At 48.8% G+C, this 19,364-nt stretch overlaps 1 protein-coding gene across 1 annotated transcript in view; it reads left to right on the top strand.

Moving 5' to 3' along the window:
- Positions 1 to 19,364, top strand: part of LOC144755742 (dehydrogenase/reductase SDR family member 1-like) — a 345,316-nt gene that overhangs the window by 306,398 nt on the left and 19,554 nt on the right. Inside the window, exons 7-8 of the mRNA XM_078644947.1 lie at positions 11,917 to 11,986; positions 12,242 to 12,322. Of these exons, the coding sequence (XP_078501073.1) occupies positions 11,917 to 11,986; positions 12,242 to 12,322 (151 nt within the window). The remainder of the gene's footprint in view (positions 1 to 11,916; positions 11,987 to 12,241; positions 12,323 to 19,364) is intronic.

The following is a 19,364-nucleotide window of genomic DNA, read 5'->3' as shown; positions in this document are numbered from 1 at the left end:
AGCAGGAGGAAAAGTGATGAATGAAAACTGGTCAGGAGTGAGGAATGAGGGAGGGCTTTAGGGTTAAAAAACTGGTCAGTAGTGAGGAATGAGGGAGGGCTTTAGGGTTAGTTACGTTAAGGATCAGACCGTTCCTTGTGTCGTGTGGGCATGCAGATGAGAAGTATTTTGGTGCTGGCTAGAGGTTACGTTTTTCACGCTAGTGCTTGTGTAATGAGGAACATCATGCAAGCCTTGCACAGCGTAGGGTGAGAGGACGGTGTCAAATCAAGTGTGTAAACAGACCTGGGTGCTTGAGCCTTGCTAGGCCCCGACGCAAATGGCGGGTGGGTAGCAGCAGTCGTTGTGGCCTGCTCGCCGCCCTGTGGTACCAAATTAAGAATGTAGAAGGGGTCCCCTGAGGCTTCTGAGCGGGATCCGGAGCTCTGGCATCTACCAGCTCTAGAGATGCGTGCATCAGGCACCATATGTCTCCGCGTGGGAGTGGCATGCTTGTGCTGTAGGTACTGTGAAAAGTAGACAGACAGCTTTGTGTCAATTTTTCAATACATGGATGGCACAGGTGAAATTTCATGTCCAGAATAGACATGGATAGGGTCAAGCCATTGGGGGAAGTTTACCGGCGAGTTGTGGTTGCAGTGGATGGCAAGCTCCTGCAGTGTACGCAGCAGGTGGGATACTGATACAATATCATCCCTCTCTGGGGCGCCCCACCAGTTGGGGTCCGGCAGAGAGACAAGAGGACAGGGTTCCTGGGGGGGGGGGATTTAATAGGGGATTTAGCAGAAGGGCCTTGTGTCATTTGAAACATGAGTGCAAGTAGGGCAGAGGAATGTACCAAATCACAGTGTTTTGGGCAGGTCACAGAGGAAGGGGGAGGCAATGACAGCAAGGGCGTGGTAGAGGACTGCACAGGTAATCTTTATCAAAGGCTCCTATACCTGTTAAGGTTGACATGGTGTGTGAATGACAAAAGTTTTACCCTAAAAGAGAGGCAGAAGCTACATTGGATTGGGAGGTTTAGAGGGGGGTTCAGCTTGGGTTATCATGGGCAAAAGCAAAGGAGATGGGCAGACAGTCTGAGATCATTCAATGATCTACCACAGGTAGTGGGTGAAAACAAAATGGATGGAACTTGAGCAACATACAGTAGTCTGCCCTTTTGATGCATTACTGTTGCATGATGTTGTACATTTACATGCATTGGGTGGTTCCTAAATAGGAGCGGGAGAATTCTGCTTGATAGACCATTTGTCTTGGCCAAAAGTCAAAATTCAGTGAATGACTTCATAGGACAGGAGGATGCTTCAGTTCAATATGATATGGTTGAAGAGGCCATTAAGGTTCGAGGCATGTGGGCTGCTGAATTCATATCTATAGCTTAGATCGCCGCCTAGTGTTGGGTCCGGATGATTGCACATTGTTGTCCTGAAAGAGTCTTCGAAGTATCACGAGATAGGTGGCTCCTCCCCTGGACTACAGTGCGCATGGGCATCGACTCCATCCCCAGATTGTTTTTTTCCGCCATTGGGTTCGGATGCATATTTGATCACTCCAGTTCGAATTTGATAAAAACTTTCTTTTCGGCCCACAGGCCTTCCTATATCGTCGGTATTGTCTTGCGTGAGGAGTCGCGTGGCTCGAGGCCCAGTCAACGCAACAAGACTTATTCGACAACACATCATGGAACGGAGCCCGTTCAAGAGGTGCCCCGTGTGCAACTCCAAGTATCCCCACATCGACGTCCACCCGGTGTGCAACAAGTGCCTGTCGCCGGATCACGATGAAGCCAACTGTATGGCTTGTTCTCGTTTTCGCTCCAAGAAGACGATTCGACTTCGGCGCGTGGCGCGCCAGGAGGCCCAGCAGACGGCACCTGACCCGGTGAACATTTTCGATACCGAGGGAGAAGAAGCAGACAAGCAGGAAGTTCAAGAGCCGATTTCCATTCCAGCGGCAGAGATCGACTACAACTACGACGCAGACGTAGAAATGCTCGATACAGAAGACGTCGTCGACGAGGTAGGAGACGACGATGGGGCCTATGGGGCCACGGAAGATAGCTCAGGTGAAGAACTATGCCCCGTTCGGACATTGACTAAGGCTCAGGTCGAGGGATCGCCACATGGCCTTACCCAAAATCTTACACCTAAATCCACGGTCTCGCCTCCGGGCCCGACTACGGACACTTCTGCGGAGCCGCCATTAGTCAAATCGAAAGAGAAAGCTTCCGTCTCGAAAGAAGCTTCTACGGAGCCGCCATTGGTCAAATCAAAACCAAAGGTACAAACTTCGGTCTCCTCAAAACCGAAAGTTATAGAGGCACCAGCGAAACAGAAAACGCCTGTCGCATTGGTTGGCTCCACGTCTTCGGACATGTCGGTGCAGACGAAGCCAAAGAAGGTTGTCGAATCGGTGAAGTCGCTCAAGGGCGTCGAGCTGAAGACTGGGGCACCGAAAGTGCTTGCAAAAGCCGCCGACCCGAAGCCGTCGGCGCCAAAGGCCGTCGGCACAGTCAAGGGACTCGGAGCTCCAAAAGCTGTCAATCCTACCCGTCGGTCCAAAAAGGCCAAGAGTACTGCTACCCTCGAGTCACCGCTTGGTAGTGGCTCAAGAGCACCTGTTGAGTCGACGAAACCGTCCGCATCCTTCACGAAGCAGGTGTCGGACTCGTTGCAGCGCATTAAGGACAAGGCTTCCGCGGTCGATCCGAGGGATACTTCCACACCGAAGCCAGCCGCCAAACCGCACAAGTCAACGGCACCAATTCAGTTCACGCTGCCGCCGAAAGTGGCGCCGAAGGCGTTCGCGCCCAAGCCGGTCGTCGAGCCGTCTATGACAGTCTCCACCGGGCCGAAGCCTATCCCCTGCTGTTGTAGGCACAAAACATCGACAACCCCTACTCGAGGACCAGTCGAAACAGTTTATCAATGCCAACAACGGTAAACTTTCCATTTACAAGCACAAGATCACACCAGCACAACCTATGGAGTCCTACAAAATTCCTTTGAAGAAGAAAAAGGATTCCACGGATTCCCCAGTTCTTGTTGAACTGATTCATCCACGTGCTCAGGTCACTGCTCCAATCTCGCCCACTTACTCAGATGTGGAGGCTGGGGAAGGTGACTACGAGGAATACAACTACCCTGCCGACACTGATCCTGAAAATCAGCATGACACATGGGCAGATGCTGCAGACCCGGGGGATCCACAAACTGCCCCGGACACTCAAGTGTATGCTGTCAAAACCTCCCCTACTGAGGATTCTGCGGCATTTAATGCGCTTATTGAGAGGGCAGCCAAGAATCATGACGTCCAGCTTCATGCTGACCCTATTGAAGTAGACTTTCTGTTTGACACCTTTTCCTCCTCTGAAAAGACCGTTAAGACTCTGCCAATGCTGAAGGGTGTCTTGAAACATGCTGCAGACATTTTTAAAGATCCCACACGGGCCAGGGTTATAAACCCCAAAATTGAAAAAAAAATACAAACCGGCACCTGGCGATCCTACCTACATCAAGGGCCAGTTGCCATTGGACTCTCTAGTTGTTTCTAATGCCCGGAAGAGGGCAAATTCACAAACTACTGGTGATGCTCCTCCCCCTGACAAGGAATCTAAAGTACTAGAAGCATCAGGGAAGAGGGTGGCGGCTCAAGCGGCCAATGTCTGGCGCATTTCTAACACGCAGGCACTCTTGGCCAGATATGACAGGGCACATTACGATACCCTTGAAACCCTGTTACAACACTTGCCAGATGAATATAAGGAGGCAGCAGAGATGCTCATTCAGGAAGGGAAACTCATCTCAAATGCTTCTATTAAGTGTGCACTGGACGCTGCGGACACCGCGACAAGGGCCATTAACACCAGTGTAATATTGCGGCGTCAGGCCTGGCTCAGGATCTCCGGGTTCAAACCGGAGATGCAAACCACCATCCTGAATCAACCTGTGAACCCTGATCACTTATTTGGACCTGAGGTGGACACCACCCTGGAAAAAATCAAAAAGGACACCGAGACTGCAAAGTCTATGGGGGCTTTCCAGTCCCAGCAGTTCAGGGGTAGCACTTTTTGTCGCTCAAGCAATAGAGGTGTTTCCAGAGGCCAAATGTCCCAGCAAACACAGTACACTAAAAGTGGTGCGCAAACCTCATACAACAAACAGAGCAGAGGTGGCTATCGCGGAAACAGCGCCAAGGGCAGAGGTCGTGGAAACAACAGCTCCCGATCCTCCGCCACCAACAAACAGTGACGCCTTGTCACTGCCCCCCGACCATACAACACCAGTCGGGGGGAGACTCCAGCAGTTCCTGCCAGTCTGGAAATCCATCACCACAGACAGGTGGGTCAGAAAGCTTATCCAGTACGGTTATTGTCTGGAGTTGACATCCACTTCACCCAACATACCCCCAAAACACCGTCCTATGTCCACAGAGCATTTGCACTTATTGCAGCAAGAGGTGCTCGTCATGCTGCAAAAAGGGGCAATCGAGCTCGTACCAGTGGAACAAAGAGGCTCGGGAGTGTACTCCCTGTACTTCTTGATCCCAAAGAAAGACGGGTCCCTCCGACCCATACTGGACCTCAGGCCCCTAAACCAGTACATTCTCTCGGAACACTTTCATATGCTCACGCTGCAGCAGGTTCTTCCGTTGCTCAATCAGGGGGATTTCCTCGCAACATTAGATCTCAAGGATGCATATTTTCACATTCCACTACATCCGTCACACAGAAAATACCTCAGATTCACCATTCAGAATCAGCATTACCAATTCAAGGTCCTCCCTTTCGGAGTGACCACAGCGCCCAGGGTGTTCACAAAATGCCTGGCAACAGTGGCTGCGCACCTCAGGAGACAAAACGTTCACGTCTATCCTTATCTGGACGACTGGCTTGTCCAAGCAAAGTCGGCCCAGCAGTGCGCTGCCAACATGTCCCACACCATTCACCTTCTTCACGATCTGGGATTCTCACTGACTTATCCAAAGTCGCACCTTCAGCCCGCCCATGTGCGGCAGTATCTGGGCGCGACGATAGACACTTTGGCAGCCACAGCGCAGCCAAATTCTGTGAGGATCGACAGCATTCAATTGCTGATACAGAAATTCAGACCGCAACACTCGCTTCCAGCACGAGTGTTCATGCAGTTGATAGGCATGATGGCCTCCTGCATCTTCATAGTCCCGCACGCGAGACTACATATGCGTCCGCTTCAAGAGTGCTTAGCACGTCAGTGGAATCAGGCTCACGGGCAGTTAAAAGACCTAGTGTTGGTGACCGGTCGTGCATACAACTCTCTGCATTGGTGGAATCCACACAACCTTTGCAAAGGCCGACCCTTCCAGGAGCCTGTCCCACAGATCAACCTGACGACGGACGCTTCTCTCCATGGTTGGGGAGCTCATGTACTCCACTTACACAGTGCAGGGACTATGGACTACGCAGCAAAAGCAGATGCACATCAACCACGTAGAGCTGTTGGCAATCTTTATGGCATTAAAGGCATTCAAGGTACATCTGTGCGACAAAGTCGTGTTGATCCGGACGGACAACATGACAGCAATGTACTACATTCAGAAGCAGGGAGGGACACACTCTCCACAGTTGTCTCATCTGGCTCAGAGCATGTGGAAGTGGGCCATTCAGAGGAACATCTTCCTCATGGCGGAACACCTCCCAGGCAAGGACAATCAGATGGCGGATCTGCTCAGCAGGTACAGCCACCAAATGCACGAGTGGGAGATACATCCATCAGTACTCCACCCGTACTTCCAGCAGCGGGGTCATCCAGAGATAGACCTGTTCGCCACAAAGGAAAACGCCAAATGCCAAAGCTTTGCCGCCAGGTTCCCGCACCCACAGTCGCAGGGCAATGCGATATGGATGAACTGGTCAGGCAAATTTGCGTACGCTTTTCCCCCAGCACCTCGAATACCGCTGGTGGCACGAAAGCTAAAGCAACACTCGATGATGCTCATCCTGGTTGCTCCAACGTGGGCACGCCAACCATGGTACACCACGTTTCTAGAACTTTCCGTGGTACCGCATCAAAGGCTGCACCTCACGCCCAGACTTTTGACGCAGAGCCATGGCGACATTCAGCACCCAGATCCGCAACAGCTCAACCTGGCGATCTGGCTTCTGAGGTCTTAGAGTTTGGCTACCTCAACTTGCCTCCTGACTGCATGGATATCATTCGGGAGGCAAGGAAGGCCACTACCAGGGCATGCTATGCAGCACAATGGAAGCTGTTTGTCATTTATTGCGTGGAACACAACATTGACCCGCTTGACGCGTCCACGCACAACATCATTTGTTATCTGTTACATCTTTACAAATGCAATCTGGCATATGCTTCCATTAGAATACATTTATCTGCCACAGCGGCTTATCTCCAAAACAGGCAGCATCTCTCCCTTTTCAGGGTGCCTGCCATTAAAGCCTTTCTGGAGGGGCTCAAACGAGTCATTCCTCCCAGGACCCCACCTGCTCCGGAATGGAATCTTAATGTGGTCCTCACCCGGCTGATGGGTCCACCTTTTGAGCCTCTATATTCTTGCGAGCTTCAGTTCTTAACATGGAAAGTGGCTTTCCTGATAGCCATTTCGTCACTGCGACGTGTTAGTGAGCTCCAGGCGCTCACTGTACAAGAGCCATTCATACAAATTCACTCCAACCGGGTAGTGCTGCGCACTAACCCTAAATTTCTTCCAAAGGTGGTTTCACAGTTCCATGTCAATCAGACTATTGAACTGCCTGTGTTCTTCCAAAATCCTGAGACAGTGGCAGAAAGAATGCTCCACACTCTTTTTTATTTTTTTTGTTTGTTAAAAACTTTTATTGAGCAATCAGATAAAAAGTACAGAGATGGGCCTACAACCACACGGGCTGGCCGCTAATTCGCAAAGCACGTACCATGTAGTAAACGTTAATCTCCGTGGCCAGGCCCAAATCACAGATTAAATATTGCACAAAGCATAGGACAGGACACAACAGTTTTTTGTCTTAAACATTAAAATAACAAACCAAAACAAGGCGAATGTAGCTGGATGCTCCACACTCTTGACGTCAAAAGGGCTTTGATGTACTACATTGATAGGACCAAAGATTTTAGGAAGACGAAACAACTCTTTGTTGCCTTTTCCGCACAACACAAAGGCAACCCCATTTCCAAAGCAGGTATAGCCAGGTGGATCGTTAAGTGTATTCAAATTTGCTATCAAAAAGCTAAGCGCACTTCAACAATCCCCCCAAGAGCCCACTCCACCCGCAAGTTGGGGGCCTCCATGGCTTTCCTTGGCAATATCCCTTTAGAAGACATTTGTAGAGCAGCCACATGGTCTACCCCTCACACATTTACAAAACACAACTGTGTAGATGTGCACTCCAAGCAGCAAGCAGCTGTAGGGCAGGCTGTTCTAAAAACACTTTTCCAAACGTCTGCAGCTGGCACAGGCGGCCGCCGCTAATGGAGGGACTGCTGTATATTCTTTGCTATAGATATGAATTCGATTCAGAAAAGGGGGTGGTGATGAACAGAGTGTCTGAATTAAGCAGACCACTCTTACCCAGTCCAAAGATCAGGGCTTGATCCATCACCGTTATTTAGCTCACTGCCCCATCCCAGCTCAGAACCTGGCTATATGCAAATTAGTCTGTCCCTGGCCCAGTGCATCATGGGAACAGGGCAGACCAAACTACCAAGCCAATTCTTCACCAGAAAGGATACAAGCTTCCGGGGACCGGTTTCTGGCATTTCAGCCTCGTCGGCCCGGCTTGCTTGAATCCTGATGGAGCAGTAAATGTACAGGAATTTATATAGCGCAAATCACCGAGCGGTTTCTAAGCGCTTGCTTAGGGAACCCGTCCTGGTATTCCCCTGTGAGATAACCCCGGCAGGGTATCCGCAAGGTGAAAGCCAGGCATCCCGCCGCGAGGGGCCGTTGTGGAGATTAAGCAAGCTATTGCCCAGAGTCGCAGAGTGTGAACCCGTGAATCGAGTAGGCACCGGAGCGAGAATTGTCGAGTCCATGGATATTTTAGGACTCAAGACCCCGCCGAGCCGGGAATTGAACCCTGGTCCCAGGTTGACCTCTGCTTCCAGGTCTGCCTCATCTAACCAGTGAGCCACACTTCTCCACAGCAGTGAGCAAGGGACTCATGTCTGAGTATACCCTGCCACACCTATAGTGGCCAAAAACGATTCAGAAAAGGGGGTGGTGATGAACAGAGTGTCTGAATTAAGCAGACCACTCTTACCCAGTCCAAAGATCAGGGCTTGATCCATCACCGTTATTTAGCTCACTGCCCCATCCCAGCTCAGAACCTGGCTATATGCAAATTAGTCTGTCCCTGGCCCAGTGCATCATGGGAACAGGGCAGACCAAACTACCAAGCCAATTCTTCACCAGAAAGGATACAAGCTTCCGGGGACCGGTTTCTGGCATTTTCTGGGACAGGAACAGACTAATTTGCATATAGCCAAGTTCTGAGCTGGGATGGTGCAGTGAGCTAAAAAACGGTGATGGATCAAGCCCTGATCTTTGGACTGGGTAAGAGTGGTCTGCTTAATTCAGGCACTCTGTTCATCACCACCCCCTTTTCTGAATCATTTTGTCCACCATAAGCGTGGAAGGGTATACTCAGATGTGAGTCCCTTGCTCATTGCACCATCAGGATTCAAGCAAGCCGGGCCGACGACGCCTGAAATGGCAGAAACCGGTCCCCGGAAGATTGTTTCCTTCCCAGTATAAGAATTGGCTTGGTAGTTTGGTTTGCCCTGTTCCCATCATGCACTGGGACAGGAACAGACTAATTTGCATATAGCCAAGTTCTGAGCTGGGATGGTGCAGTGAGCTAAAAAACGGTGATGGATCAACCCCTGATCTTTGGACTGGGTAAGAGTGGTCTGCTTAATTCAGGCACTCTGTTCATCACCACCCCCTTTTCTGAATCATAGATATGAATTCAGCAGCCCACATGCCTCGAACTGAATATGCTACTTACCAGTATGCATCTGTTCTTGGCATGTAGGGCTGCTGACATTCATATCGCCCACCCTCCTCCCTGGCGCCTGTAGCGGCTGCAGAATTTACACTTACTCTAAGCATGGTCATCGCTCACAATTTTACACTCCATCTTCGCCACAATGGCTAAAAACAATCTAGGGATGGAGTCGATGCCCATGCGCACTGTAGTCCAGGGGAGGAGCCACCTATCTCGTGATACTTCGAAGACTCTTCCAGGACAACAATGTGCAATCATCCGGACCCAACACTAGGCGGCGATCTATGCTATAGATATGAATGTCAGCAGCCCTACATGCCAAGAACAGATGCATACTGGTAAGTAGCATATTCATTGCTGAGACATTGTGGGACGTTGATTTGGCAAAATGTGATAAAAAGTCATTTTTTCACATCATGTTTGTGTGCCCAGAGACTTTTTCACTGCTGGGTTTGCAATTTAATAAAGCTTTATATTTTTTAAAAAGGTGCTGACCATTAGTTACACCATCGCTTGTTCCCTTTTTCGGATTTTCAACAGTTTCTTGGAATGGGCGTTTTTGGAGTTAAAGGTTCACTCATTGGCTTATTTCCTGTTTGTTGGGCCAGCAAGGTTCGAAATATGTCAGAAAATTTGGAGAAGGTTTCTGTTGTTGGCAAATGAAATGGAGGTGCCTTTAGCACCAGAACAAACGGAAGGGCCAAGGTGGTGTTGACTTCCCTACATATTGAATTGGACATTGTTTTGATGCAGGCGAGCTTACCGCGAAGGAAAATTGAGGAGGTGGTGGTGGTCGTGCAAAATAGGTATTGAAGAAGGTGCCGATTTTATTGTTGCTCTTGAATTTTGATTGCCGTGTTGTGAAGGCCAGTAAGACGTTTTGTAGAAAGCTAGTTTTTGCCATGTCAGGAGCAGATTTGCTACATCAGAGTAGGGATTTCGGAGGGTGGTACAGGCAGATCTTAGGGTGCAGCAGTAAATCTTGAAACACTTTAATGTGATGATATGGTCAACGTAAAATGAACTGCTATGAAGATTCAAATTTATTGCGATGATGCTGGGACATGCATGTTCAGTTTGTTCTAGGAAGGGCGGTGATGTACTGAACAGTAGATGGGGCATTAGCTGGGACAGGGCAGTACTGCCTTTTTGGAGATTTTTCTCCGGTAGTGGCCATATCCTTTGGAGGGAGGAGCTGGCTAATACACTGATGACGTTCAACAAGGATAACCAAATTGTGTTGGTTTTGGTAAATGAACGAAGAGGTAAGGATGTTAGGGTATTGAAACTGTTGCATAGGGTTGCACTAGGTTGCTTGCATCACCTTATTGCCAGGTGTGGACAATAACATTGCGGATGCTTTGTCTTGTTCACAGTGGCAGTTAGGAGAATGAGAATGATTGTATTGGTGGGAAATTGGTAGGAGCCCTGGACCCAAGGTTCTTGTGCAGATGCGTGAACAGAGTTTCAGAATAGTGGTGCAGCTAGGACAAGTGGGAGCAGTAGTTTAAGATTACAAAATACAAAGGCACAATTTAGTGTGTTTCCTATTCATGCTATCACTAGGCATTATAGTGGACAAGTTGGCAGAGGTGTTAGGAAACTGTTTTGGCGGAATCACCCAATGGAAGGGTAAAAGGCAAGGAGTGTGCTAGTAGCACTGGCACAAGAGAATGCTTTGGTTCAGCGCAAGAGGAATCCTATCACATTGGGTTATTGGTAGAGCTGGTAAGGGTCTTGCTGAGGTACTGGTATTCGAATTTGAGATTAAGCTGTTTCATTGCGTGTAGGGTTTGGAATTGTTGGGCTGGGAGGGGAGGTTGTGGATTTTGTGAAATGAGATTGAGGTCAGGCAAGAGCTCAGGCATTATGGTTGAGGCAGTCAAAAACTGATCAAAGGAGAAGAAGGTCTTCTGTTTCACTTAAGGTGGTCCCGGAGGGGGCCTTGCACCGGGTGAAGGGTTGGCTGGTGTTTGGTTAGGCTAGGTTAGGCAGCTGGCAGGGAGCAGGTTCGAGGCATTGTGTTTGTTTGGAGTTCCGAGGAAGGCACTGAGGTCTGTCGGTTTGAATACAGAACATTATGCACACATTTGTGTAGGATAGTTTCACGGTGCAGGCCTACTCACTTCATGAGGGGAAAAAGGTTTGGAGGAGGTAGAGTATTTCACGGACTGTGATAAAAGAAACGTGGGCAGTAAAAATAGGTTATGGATGAGGGGAGGGAGTAGTATGATCAGTTTGAAACAACGGGCACCTGGATGGAAGAATGAGGATGGGTGCTTGATGATGTGAGTTGGTTGTTTTGGTGAGGCTCAGTGGCTCTGGAAGGCTTAGGAGTGTGGGACTTTATGATCATGCTTGTATTATTGAGGCATGGTTGTAATTGTTACTGTAATGCATTATACTGTTTATGGCCCTACCCTTTTAAAGTGGCCTTGTGCACGTCAGAAGAGTCTGTGGTGCCGTCTCGCATGATACCCCAGGAGCTACTCAAGAATGTCTTCCTTTACAGTCGACCAGATACTAGGGGAGGAGAGTAGACCCTGCACGTCATATTGCAGGAGCTGGTTTGTGAATAGATGTCACATGTCCCTAAACTTCTTGCAGCAGTAGCACAAGCTGAGGTTCTGCTTATGTTAAGATTTCTGTGGCATGGCTAAAGTAAAACACTCAACTTAATATTTTTATTAGCATTACATTTTAAGCATACATTTTTAACTATGTGTATTTTTGGAACTGAGGAATCCGACCTATGAACTATTTTCTGGTTGCTTGCTGGAAGAAGCTTAGAGTGTGAACATGTTTCAGTGGGTTACCATACATATCCATGTGTGTTGAGTTGGGTGATTTCCATAGGTACCTCGGACAGAAAGACCTGTCTTTTAACCCATATGCTTGTGTTTTCACAGATTAGGCACATGATCAATTACGGTGAAACTCCAGAGCTGAGCGGCAAATGTATTGTGTCGCTGGCCACAGGTAAATCCGAATGGAGTCTGTTCTGGGCTTGGATTTTAAAGGATGATGTGATGGTTATATATGCTGTTCTGGCAAGCTTTTTTTTACATGCTTACCTATGACCTTTGCACTCACTCCCACCTAAATTACTACCTTCAATCCTGAGCTCTAGCATTCTTCCATTATCTTAACCCCTCTTATGCTGTCCTTGGGCCTCAGCCCTCAATTCTTAATCTTGCATTAAAAATGTCTCATTTCTTTATAAACTGTTTTCAGATCCAAACCTCATGAATTATTCAGGGAAGGTACAGCTGACCTGTGACCTCGCAAAGCGCTATGGAATTCAAGATGTTAACGGTATGTGCTTCTGTATAGCTCTTCCGGGTGTGGAGGTATGCGAGGGAATTTCTAGGGTTAAAAGTACATACACACTGAAGCACAGGCATTTTGTAGCTGATGTACAGTAATTACATTTATATAGCACCTTCTATCCTTTGTCCTGCTCTAAAGCACTTTGCTAACTGGTTGTACACCCAAGAAAGGAAGTGTGAGTGTGCTGTATTTGAGTCGTGTAGTTGCAGTGTGCGAGGGCAAACTGTTATATTTTTGTCTTTGCACCTGTAATTTTCTTTGTTATTTTGAACTTGTTTTATTTATTTTTATAAGAAAGATGAATTCAGAGAATACAGCACGTAACAGCACTTCTGAGCTTAGCATTTGGCTAGTAAAAGCTACCACAGGTATTGTTGCAATACATTTAGTTGTTTGGGATAGTGAAAAGGCATATATGACATCCATGGACTTAGTAGCATATCAATATAGGGAGCAATAAAGAATGAAAGAAACATAGACATCAACAACAAAAGAAATTAGACACCAATCTTCCCTCCCTCTACAACCAACCCATCTACCCTGCCATGCCATGTTCTATCATTGTCAAGGTACAGTGAGTAAGATGTGAGCGGTCCCCGTGCTTGGGTTGTCATAGGAGGTCATGTAGCATGCCAGCATCAGGTAAAAGGGCGAACATCAGGGGCGAGAGATCCATCCAGGTCGGACACAGGTGCGTGTCTTGGAATCAATCTGTGGCCTCCTCGTACTTTAAAGTGTTCGAGCATGGCATTCCACATTATGGCTAGTGGTTGTTTGCGTAGCCCATGATATTCCTCTCTACGTAGCGCTAAGGTGTGAGCGGAGCCCCAACACCACATTTCTTCACGCCAACCTACTGCTAGGTGTACTGTGGGGGACTTCCATCATCTTGTTATCTGTCGCTTGGTGACCAGAATCGCTAGGTCCCCAAATCATGTTATTGCTTTCAATGATTTGGGTCGAGGATAGAGACCTAAGAGATAGTATTCCATTGTGTCCCAATGCACACTCGCCATAAGGGACCTAAGTGATTCCCGGACCTCCTCCCAGTAGGAAGTCGAGCGGGGCATGACCACCTCATGTGTAATAAATTTGCAACTTCACAATGGCATCTCGGGTACGATGATGGGACCGTAGATAAAATCCTATGAAGTTTAGAGGGCGTCAGCTAAGCCCCATGCAGAAGCATAAACTGAATGAATATGCAACGTGTGTTGCATGGTATTATACTGGGGTATTCCAGAATGAAGCACCGTTCCTTGTTGTATAAGACATGGCAAATGGTCCCACAGTGGAGCGATGGAAATGAGTAGGTGAGAGGGTAGGTCCTGTAGAGCCACTTGACTTAAGTGTTTGCCGGTACCTATCTTGTGTATCGCCTGCACTAGTGCATGTGTTATAGGGTCTGTGCCCATCTGTGCCCAGTGTATCTGGACATAACGTGATATGTCAACATGCGTTAAGAAACGGGCTCCTGAGAAACAATGTGATTACATGAAGTCCTGGTGGGACTGTAATCGGCTGTCCTCCAAGAGGTTGCCAAATATAGTAACCCCATTCTACTCCTGTAGGGTCAGTCTTCTGTGTAATGTTGTGGGGCCCTAGGCCCCATGCATATAGAATCACAACACAGCACAGTTTTGTAGTTAGGGGAAGTGGCCCAGAGCACATGTCCTGTGACGCCTGTGCTGGATGGGTGTGGAGTGGGGTGTGAGCCAGCCATCGGGGAGTGGCTGGTGCTGGCAACAACTAGTTACAAGTCACTACATCCCTCCCAAACTTTATTCAAACTGGAATAACAAAGTCCAACCTGTTGGAGAGAATAAAACAATAAATAGGAACTTCCACTGAGTCTGTTCACCTGCTGACAGAAACAAGACAATGGTACAACTGCAGCTAGGATCACCAGTTCTGCTTGGCACCGTTCAGTGTTGCCCTGCGGGTCCGGTACTCCTGAGACTCCAGGCGTGGAAGTTGACACCAATGTCTCTCTATGTCCATTTCTCTGTGACGGTGCAGGTGGAGTGATGGTGAATCACTCATCAGTCCTGGTTGTTGTGGCATCCACACAAGTGCTGCAATGCTTCTCTATAGAATGGTGGAGTTGTTGCAAAATATCTTTCTCACCAGGATACCCCTGTTGCAGGTGTTCCCCTCTCACAGTATGTCCCGGAGGCCTTCTTCACCAGGCTTCCACTGTTGTACTTCGTTGTGTCGCTCCAACGCCACCCTCTAGGTGTGTTGAGGAAGCGCTACGAGTCCCACCTTCAAGTCCCTAGCTTCACCTGAAGGGTAGTTTTTTACTCCTGGCCACTTAGCACAAGATCTTTGTCTTCTTGGGACCTGCGGAAGAGGCCTTTGCCCCTGGGTGGCCACGGTCTGGTGTGAAGTGGTTAGATCCTCATCTTCTGAACGTCCGAGCAGCCCCACCGTCCAGTCTCCTGTGTGACCCCAAAGGTGGTTGTCACAAATGGTCCAGCCTGCTCGCCTATGTAATCACCAGGTTTGTTCGGTGTTCCAAAGACTCATGGATAGCTATTTCTCCAAGTACCACCAATGTTCTCTAGGTACGGTGCTCCATACCAGATGTTCTTGCACTCTGTCACCTTTGCCTTCTGTTGTGCGTGTTGTCAGATCACACACTCTTTTCTTCTTCTTGAAGTTTCTTTGCGGTGGCGTCATGACCCACAGTTTCCTCCTTCTTGTTCTTTCGGTTCGCTACATGGTCTAGTCCCATCCGGTCTTGCACTTCTTCTCTGACCAGGCATCTCCGTGTGACGTGCACTTCACACGGGTCTCCCATGGTCATATCCTACCCCTAGGACAATGCATACTCTTCTCTCGGTGACCAGACCTGTTGTTGCGACCTTCTTCCGTTCATTACTTATGACTTCAGGTCAATCTTGTCACACCTCTCCTCGATACTCTTCATGGACCTCTCCTCAGTACTCTTCATGGACCTCTCCTCGGTACTCTTGTTAGACCTCTTCTCAGGCTGCCACTTCTCTGACCTCTTCTCAGGCTGCCGCTTCTCTGACCTCTTCTCAGGTCGCCGCTTCTCTGACCTCTTCTCAGGTCGCCGCATCTCTGACCTCTTCTCAGGTCATCCTTGCCGACTTGTTGCAGGTCATCTCTGCTGACCTCTGGCAGGCCGTCCTTGCTGATTTGTCGCTCGTGGGCTCCAGCCTGTACCATCAGTGTCTAGGTACGATCTTCAGTGCAATTTTGTCCTTGTGCTCTCCTTTCTCCATCTGATGGTACTCCTGCAGTGGGCGGCTTGCTCACGTTACTCCTTACCCATGCGGCGGCGTCCTTTTGTCACTGGGCGCGCACTTTCTTCTTCCTGAAAGCTTTCTGGGAATTCACACAACTTCATAGTTAAAATTGCCTGGCTGTCCCCTTACCACACACTGCCGCAGCTCATGGTTCAGTGCACAGTCTTGTCTTTGTCTCCTCACTTGGGGTGGCATAGGGTACACACTTGTTCAGTATCTTGGCAGTTCATACGCTCATGATGCTGACCCCCCTTTTGTAGTTCAGGCCACCTCTCCGCGCTGCAAGACGTTCTTACAGATTCTCTTTCGATTCCTCGCAGTTAACGCCTATTGCCACTAGGTGGCACTGCACCATAGTCCCCGACACCTTTCTCCACTCTGCGGGCCTCACCTCTTTCCTTGGCACTGCATAAGAAGGCACAGCACCCTGGCATGTGATACAACCTTAACTCTGACAAAGCTTTACACATCAATAAGACAACCTAAACAGCGACTAAAAAATTCGAAATGAATGTGGAGTAATGAGGCTACTCACCACTGTCAGAAGGAATCTGACAGACGAAAACAAGACACAGACGCCAACTCTTACACTCCTTGCCACGGCAGCACCACCCACGCTGCCGCCACCACCCACGCTGCTGCCGCTCTTCTATCCTGCAGACTGAGCACTGCTGGACGAATGCTCCGGACCTCCCGGCCCATTATGGCAGCTGTGCTGATTGTTGGGGGCATTTAGTGCGGCCTTGGGATGCCTCTGGCCAGTGTGGGCCCAGTTTCTCTACTTGCTGCGTGATGCCTTGACAGCAATCAGCTTTCTCCACCGTGCAGTAACTTTTTTTTCTTCTTTATGCTATGCCCCTCACTTAAGCAGCAGTCTCTCTCGATTACGGGCCACGCGGAGCTTCGCTCTGGGCTCACTACTCAATGCCGCTGGTCCTGCATGCGGCTTGAGTTCACGCGGCACTTCTCCTTTCTCTTTTCAGGCCATTCACCAGGGCACACTCGGCCTTTACTGTCCATTGCGAGCGGGCCCTCATACTGCATTGTGCTCTGGCATGGCCCTCCCTCTCACTACACCCGCGCCAGCCACCAGGTACGGCTGAGCACATGGCACTTCAGAACGGTATGCATCTGTCTTTGGGGCCGGGTGGCGGGGGGGGAGGGGGGAGGAGACGAAACGAAACATCTTTTACTGTCTTAGGGAGGGATCCCCTTTTCACTTCCCACTTCTCCTCATACGCTTGGGAATCACAATGCGTACTGCCCAGTCCTGCTGTTGGGGCAGGTCCATTACTTTACAGTGTTGGACATGGCCTCAGCAGCGTCACACCCACTGCGGCCGTCGCCTCACACGGGCACATAAGCAGCCTCTCCTGTTCTTTGTCGGCTGCCTCTACGATGCCAGCTGAGTGCCGGTCTTACCCAGCGCAGCTTTCTCACTTCTGCTGCTGCCCCTCATGCACTTCGCAAGTTACATCACGCGGTCAGTCTCTCGGGGAGGGGGGCAATAACACCGTCCCACTGCCCCTTAACAGCTCCTCTTAAGTTGCTGGGTGGGATCTGCCTCTCTGCGGACTTCTGGGATTGGCCTCTTCAGATGGCCCGGGTACCTTCACCTCCCACTCAGCGAGCTTTTGTGATGCGGGGTGGGCTCCCGCTCTGCTCCTTCACGCCCAGGGCTCTTCACATGGCCCGCGGATCATCAGGCGCAACCTGCGCCTGCTCGCAAGGGGTGCCCTCAATACAGGCAGCACTCTCCCCCTTCAACGACCAATCAAGGCGACTGCACACACGGGCTCAGCCCGCTCGTCGCCAATGTAATGTTGTGGGGCCCTAGGCCTCCAAGCATTTAGAATGACGGCAGCACAGTATTGTAGTTAGTGGAACTGGCCCAGGGCACGTGCGCCCGGCCTTTTTTAGTAACAGGGTCACATGTCATGTGACGCCTGTGCTGGATGGGTGTTGGGGGTGTGTGAGCCAGCCCTCGGGGAGTGTCTGGTGCTGGCAACATCTAGAACAGTGACCAGCAGGTTAGTGTGTTATGTGTGTAATAAAGTGTGTTTTTCCAATATGCTATTGCGTTAGGTAACGGTATGCATCTACTGCGGGAACCAAGATAATGAAAAATGTATTCTGTGGTGCACATGGTGCGAAGGTTCTGCTGAATGGACTCCTCCACTAGCTATACTTAATCACTGTGCTTGATCATTTACATGTGGACTTCTTTTGGATCATGGATCTACCATGTCCTGTTGTTTTCTATATCTGTTTCTTGTGTTTGCATTACTCCCTTCACTTTCCTTCATGCATTTTTACCATGGATGTACCATGGATGTATGACCTGGCTGCTTTATGTGCAGCACTCTGATACCCTGATGGGTTATGTTCGTGCTTTAAGAAACTCCTCAAATATATAAATAAAGGTGCTTCTTGTAACTTGATTTACTTGCTGAGTTTTGGAAAGGATGGCCTCGCACCCATGTTTCTCACTTCTATCAACTTTCTTGGTGGTATCCCAAGTTATCTGATCAGTTCATCAGAGGCAGTTATCTGGTCTTTTAATGAAAAAAAATAATACCAGCATTTGTAAAGTGCGCAGCTACCTCAGGCAAGGCGTCCCGGCCCTGGGGGGTAGTCGGGAAGATTATGCAAGCTATTGCCCAGAGTCACTTTAGGTACCAAGACCATGCTTGATCAATCAGTAATATGGGAGGAGATTCAGTTAAGGTTGCTTCTCTTTAAGCCTGTATTTTCTTACGTTCCCATGGAGGGAGTGGTGACATACTGTGCTGAAAGCATGTAAACCGGTCCAGTAGAAGAAAGTTTGCAACACCATTCTTATGCAAGCTAAGAGTTCCCAGAATAAACCAAGTGTAAGAAGATTAGTCTTCAGAGTAATATACCCTACCTTGGACTCCGTGATCTCAAAGCCTCGTATTTTGTCAGCAAGATGAAGATACAGCATTTGATTTGGAGTTACAGAAATCTTCAGATTGATGAGACTTCTGAAGGTATTTTGTGGCACTCACTTTTGAGCAAGCTTTCATGATGGTAACTTGGTGCATTAATATGAGACTCTGGAGGTGAATTCTTGATTTATTCCACTGTCATTGAAGTGCAGCCATTTGTGATCTTATTGTCTTTATTTATTCACTTGTGTTTGCCAGTGTTGTTTAGGGTATGTAGATGTTGTGAGGCACATTAGCTTATTCAATATTTTGTATAAATACTTATTTTATTGAGTGATGAGTGCACAGACGAGTCAATGTTGAGCTCTGCGAGAGAGTTTTTTTTTTTAATTTCAAAAACCTTTATTGAGTCATGAAAGCATGGTACATCAATGCAATGAAATCAAGTTGGTATACGTAGTATTGTTGAGCAGAATAGTGGCATCTTCCCATGCAGAGCAGTGATGAGAAATGATCTGGTACACAAAAGAGTGTCCGATGAATGACCTCCAACTCCCCTCCCCCCCACCCCCCTTAACATAGTATCCTAATACAGTGGTCAAATGTCCGAAGTAACCAAATAACAGCATAGGCAAGTCCTGAAGCCTCAACTGGGAGAGAGAGACCCTCCCCACCCAAATAGAGCAATTCCGCAAGGCATGCCATTAGGTACAACATTCAAATAACGTCTCAGATAGAGGTTCATTAGTTGACCCTAGTCATATAGTCAGGCATAGCAAGGACCATACAGTTACACTGTAACTAGCCAGTGAGCAGTTGTGAAGTGCATGCAGAGGAAAGCAT

This window comes from Lissotriton helveticus, chromosome 5_1, assembly GCF_964261635.1.
Source record: "Lissotriton helveticus chromosome 5_1, aLisHel1.1, whole genome shotgun sequence".
NCBI classification, from domain to species: domain Eukaryota; kingdom Metazoa; phylum Chordata; class Amphibia; order Caudata; family Salamandridae; genus Lissotriton; species Lissotriton helveticus.
The sequence above is the reverse complement of the archived record's forward strand: the minus strand, read 5'-3'. Positions and strand labels throughout refer to the sequence as shown.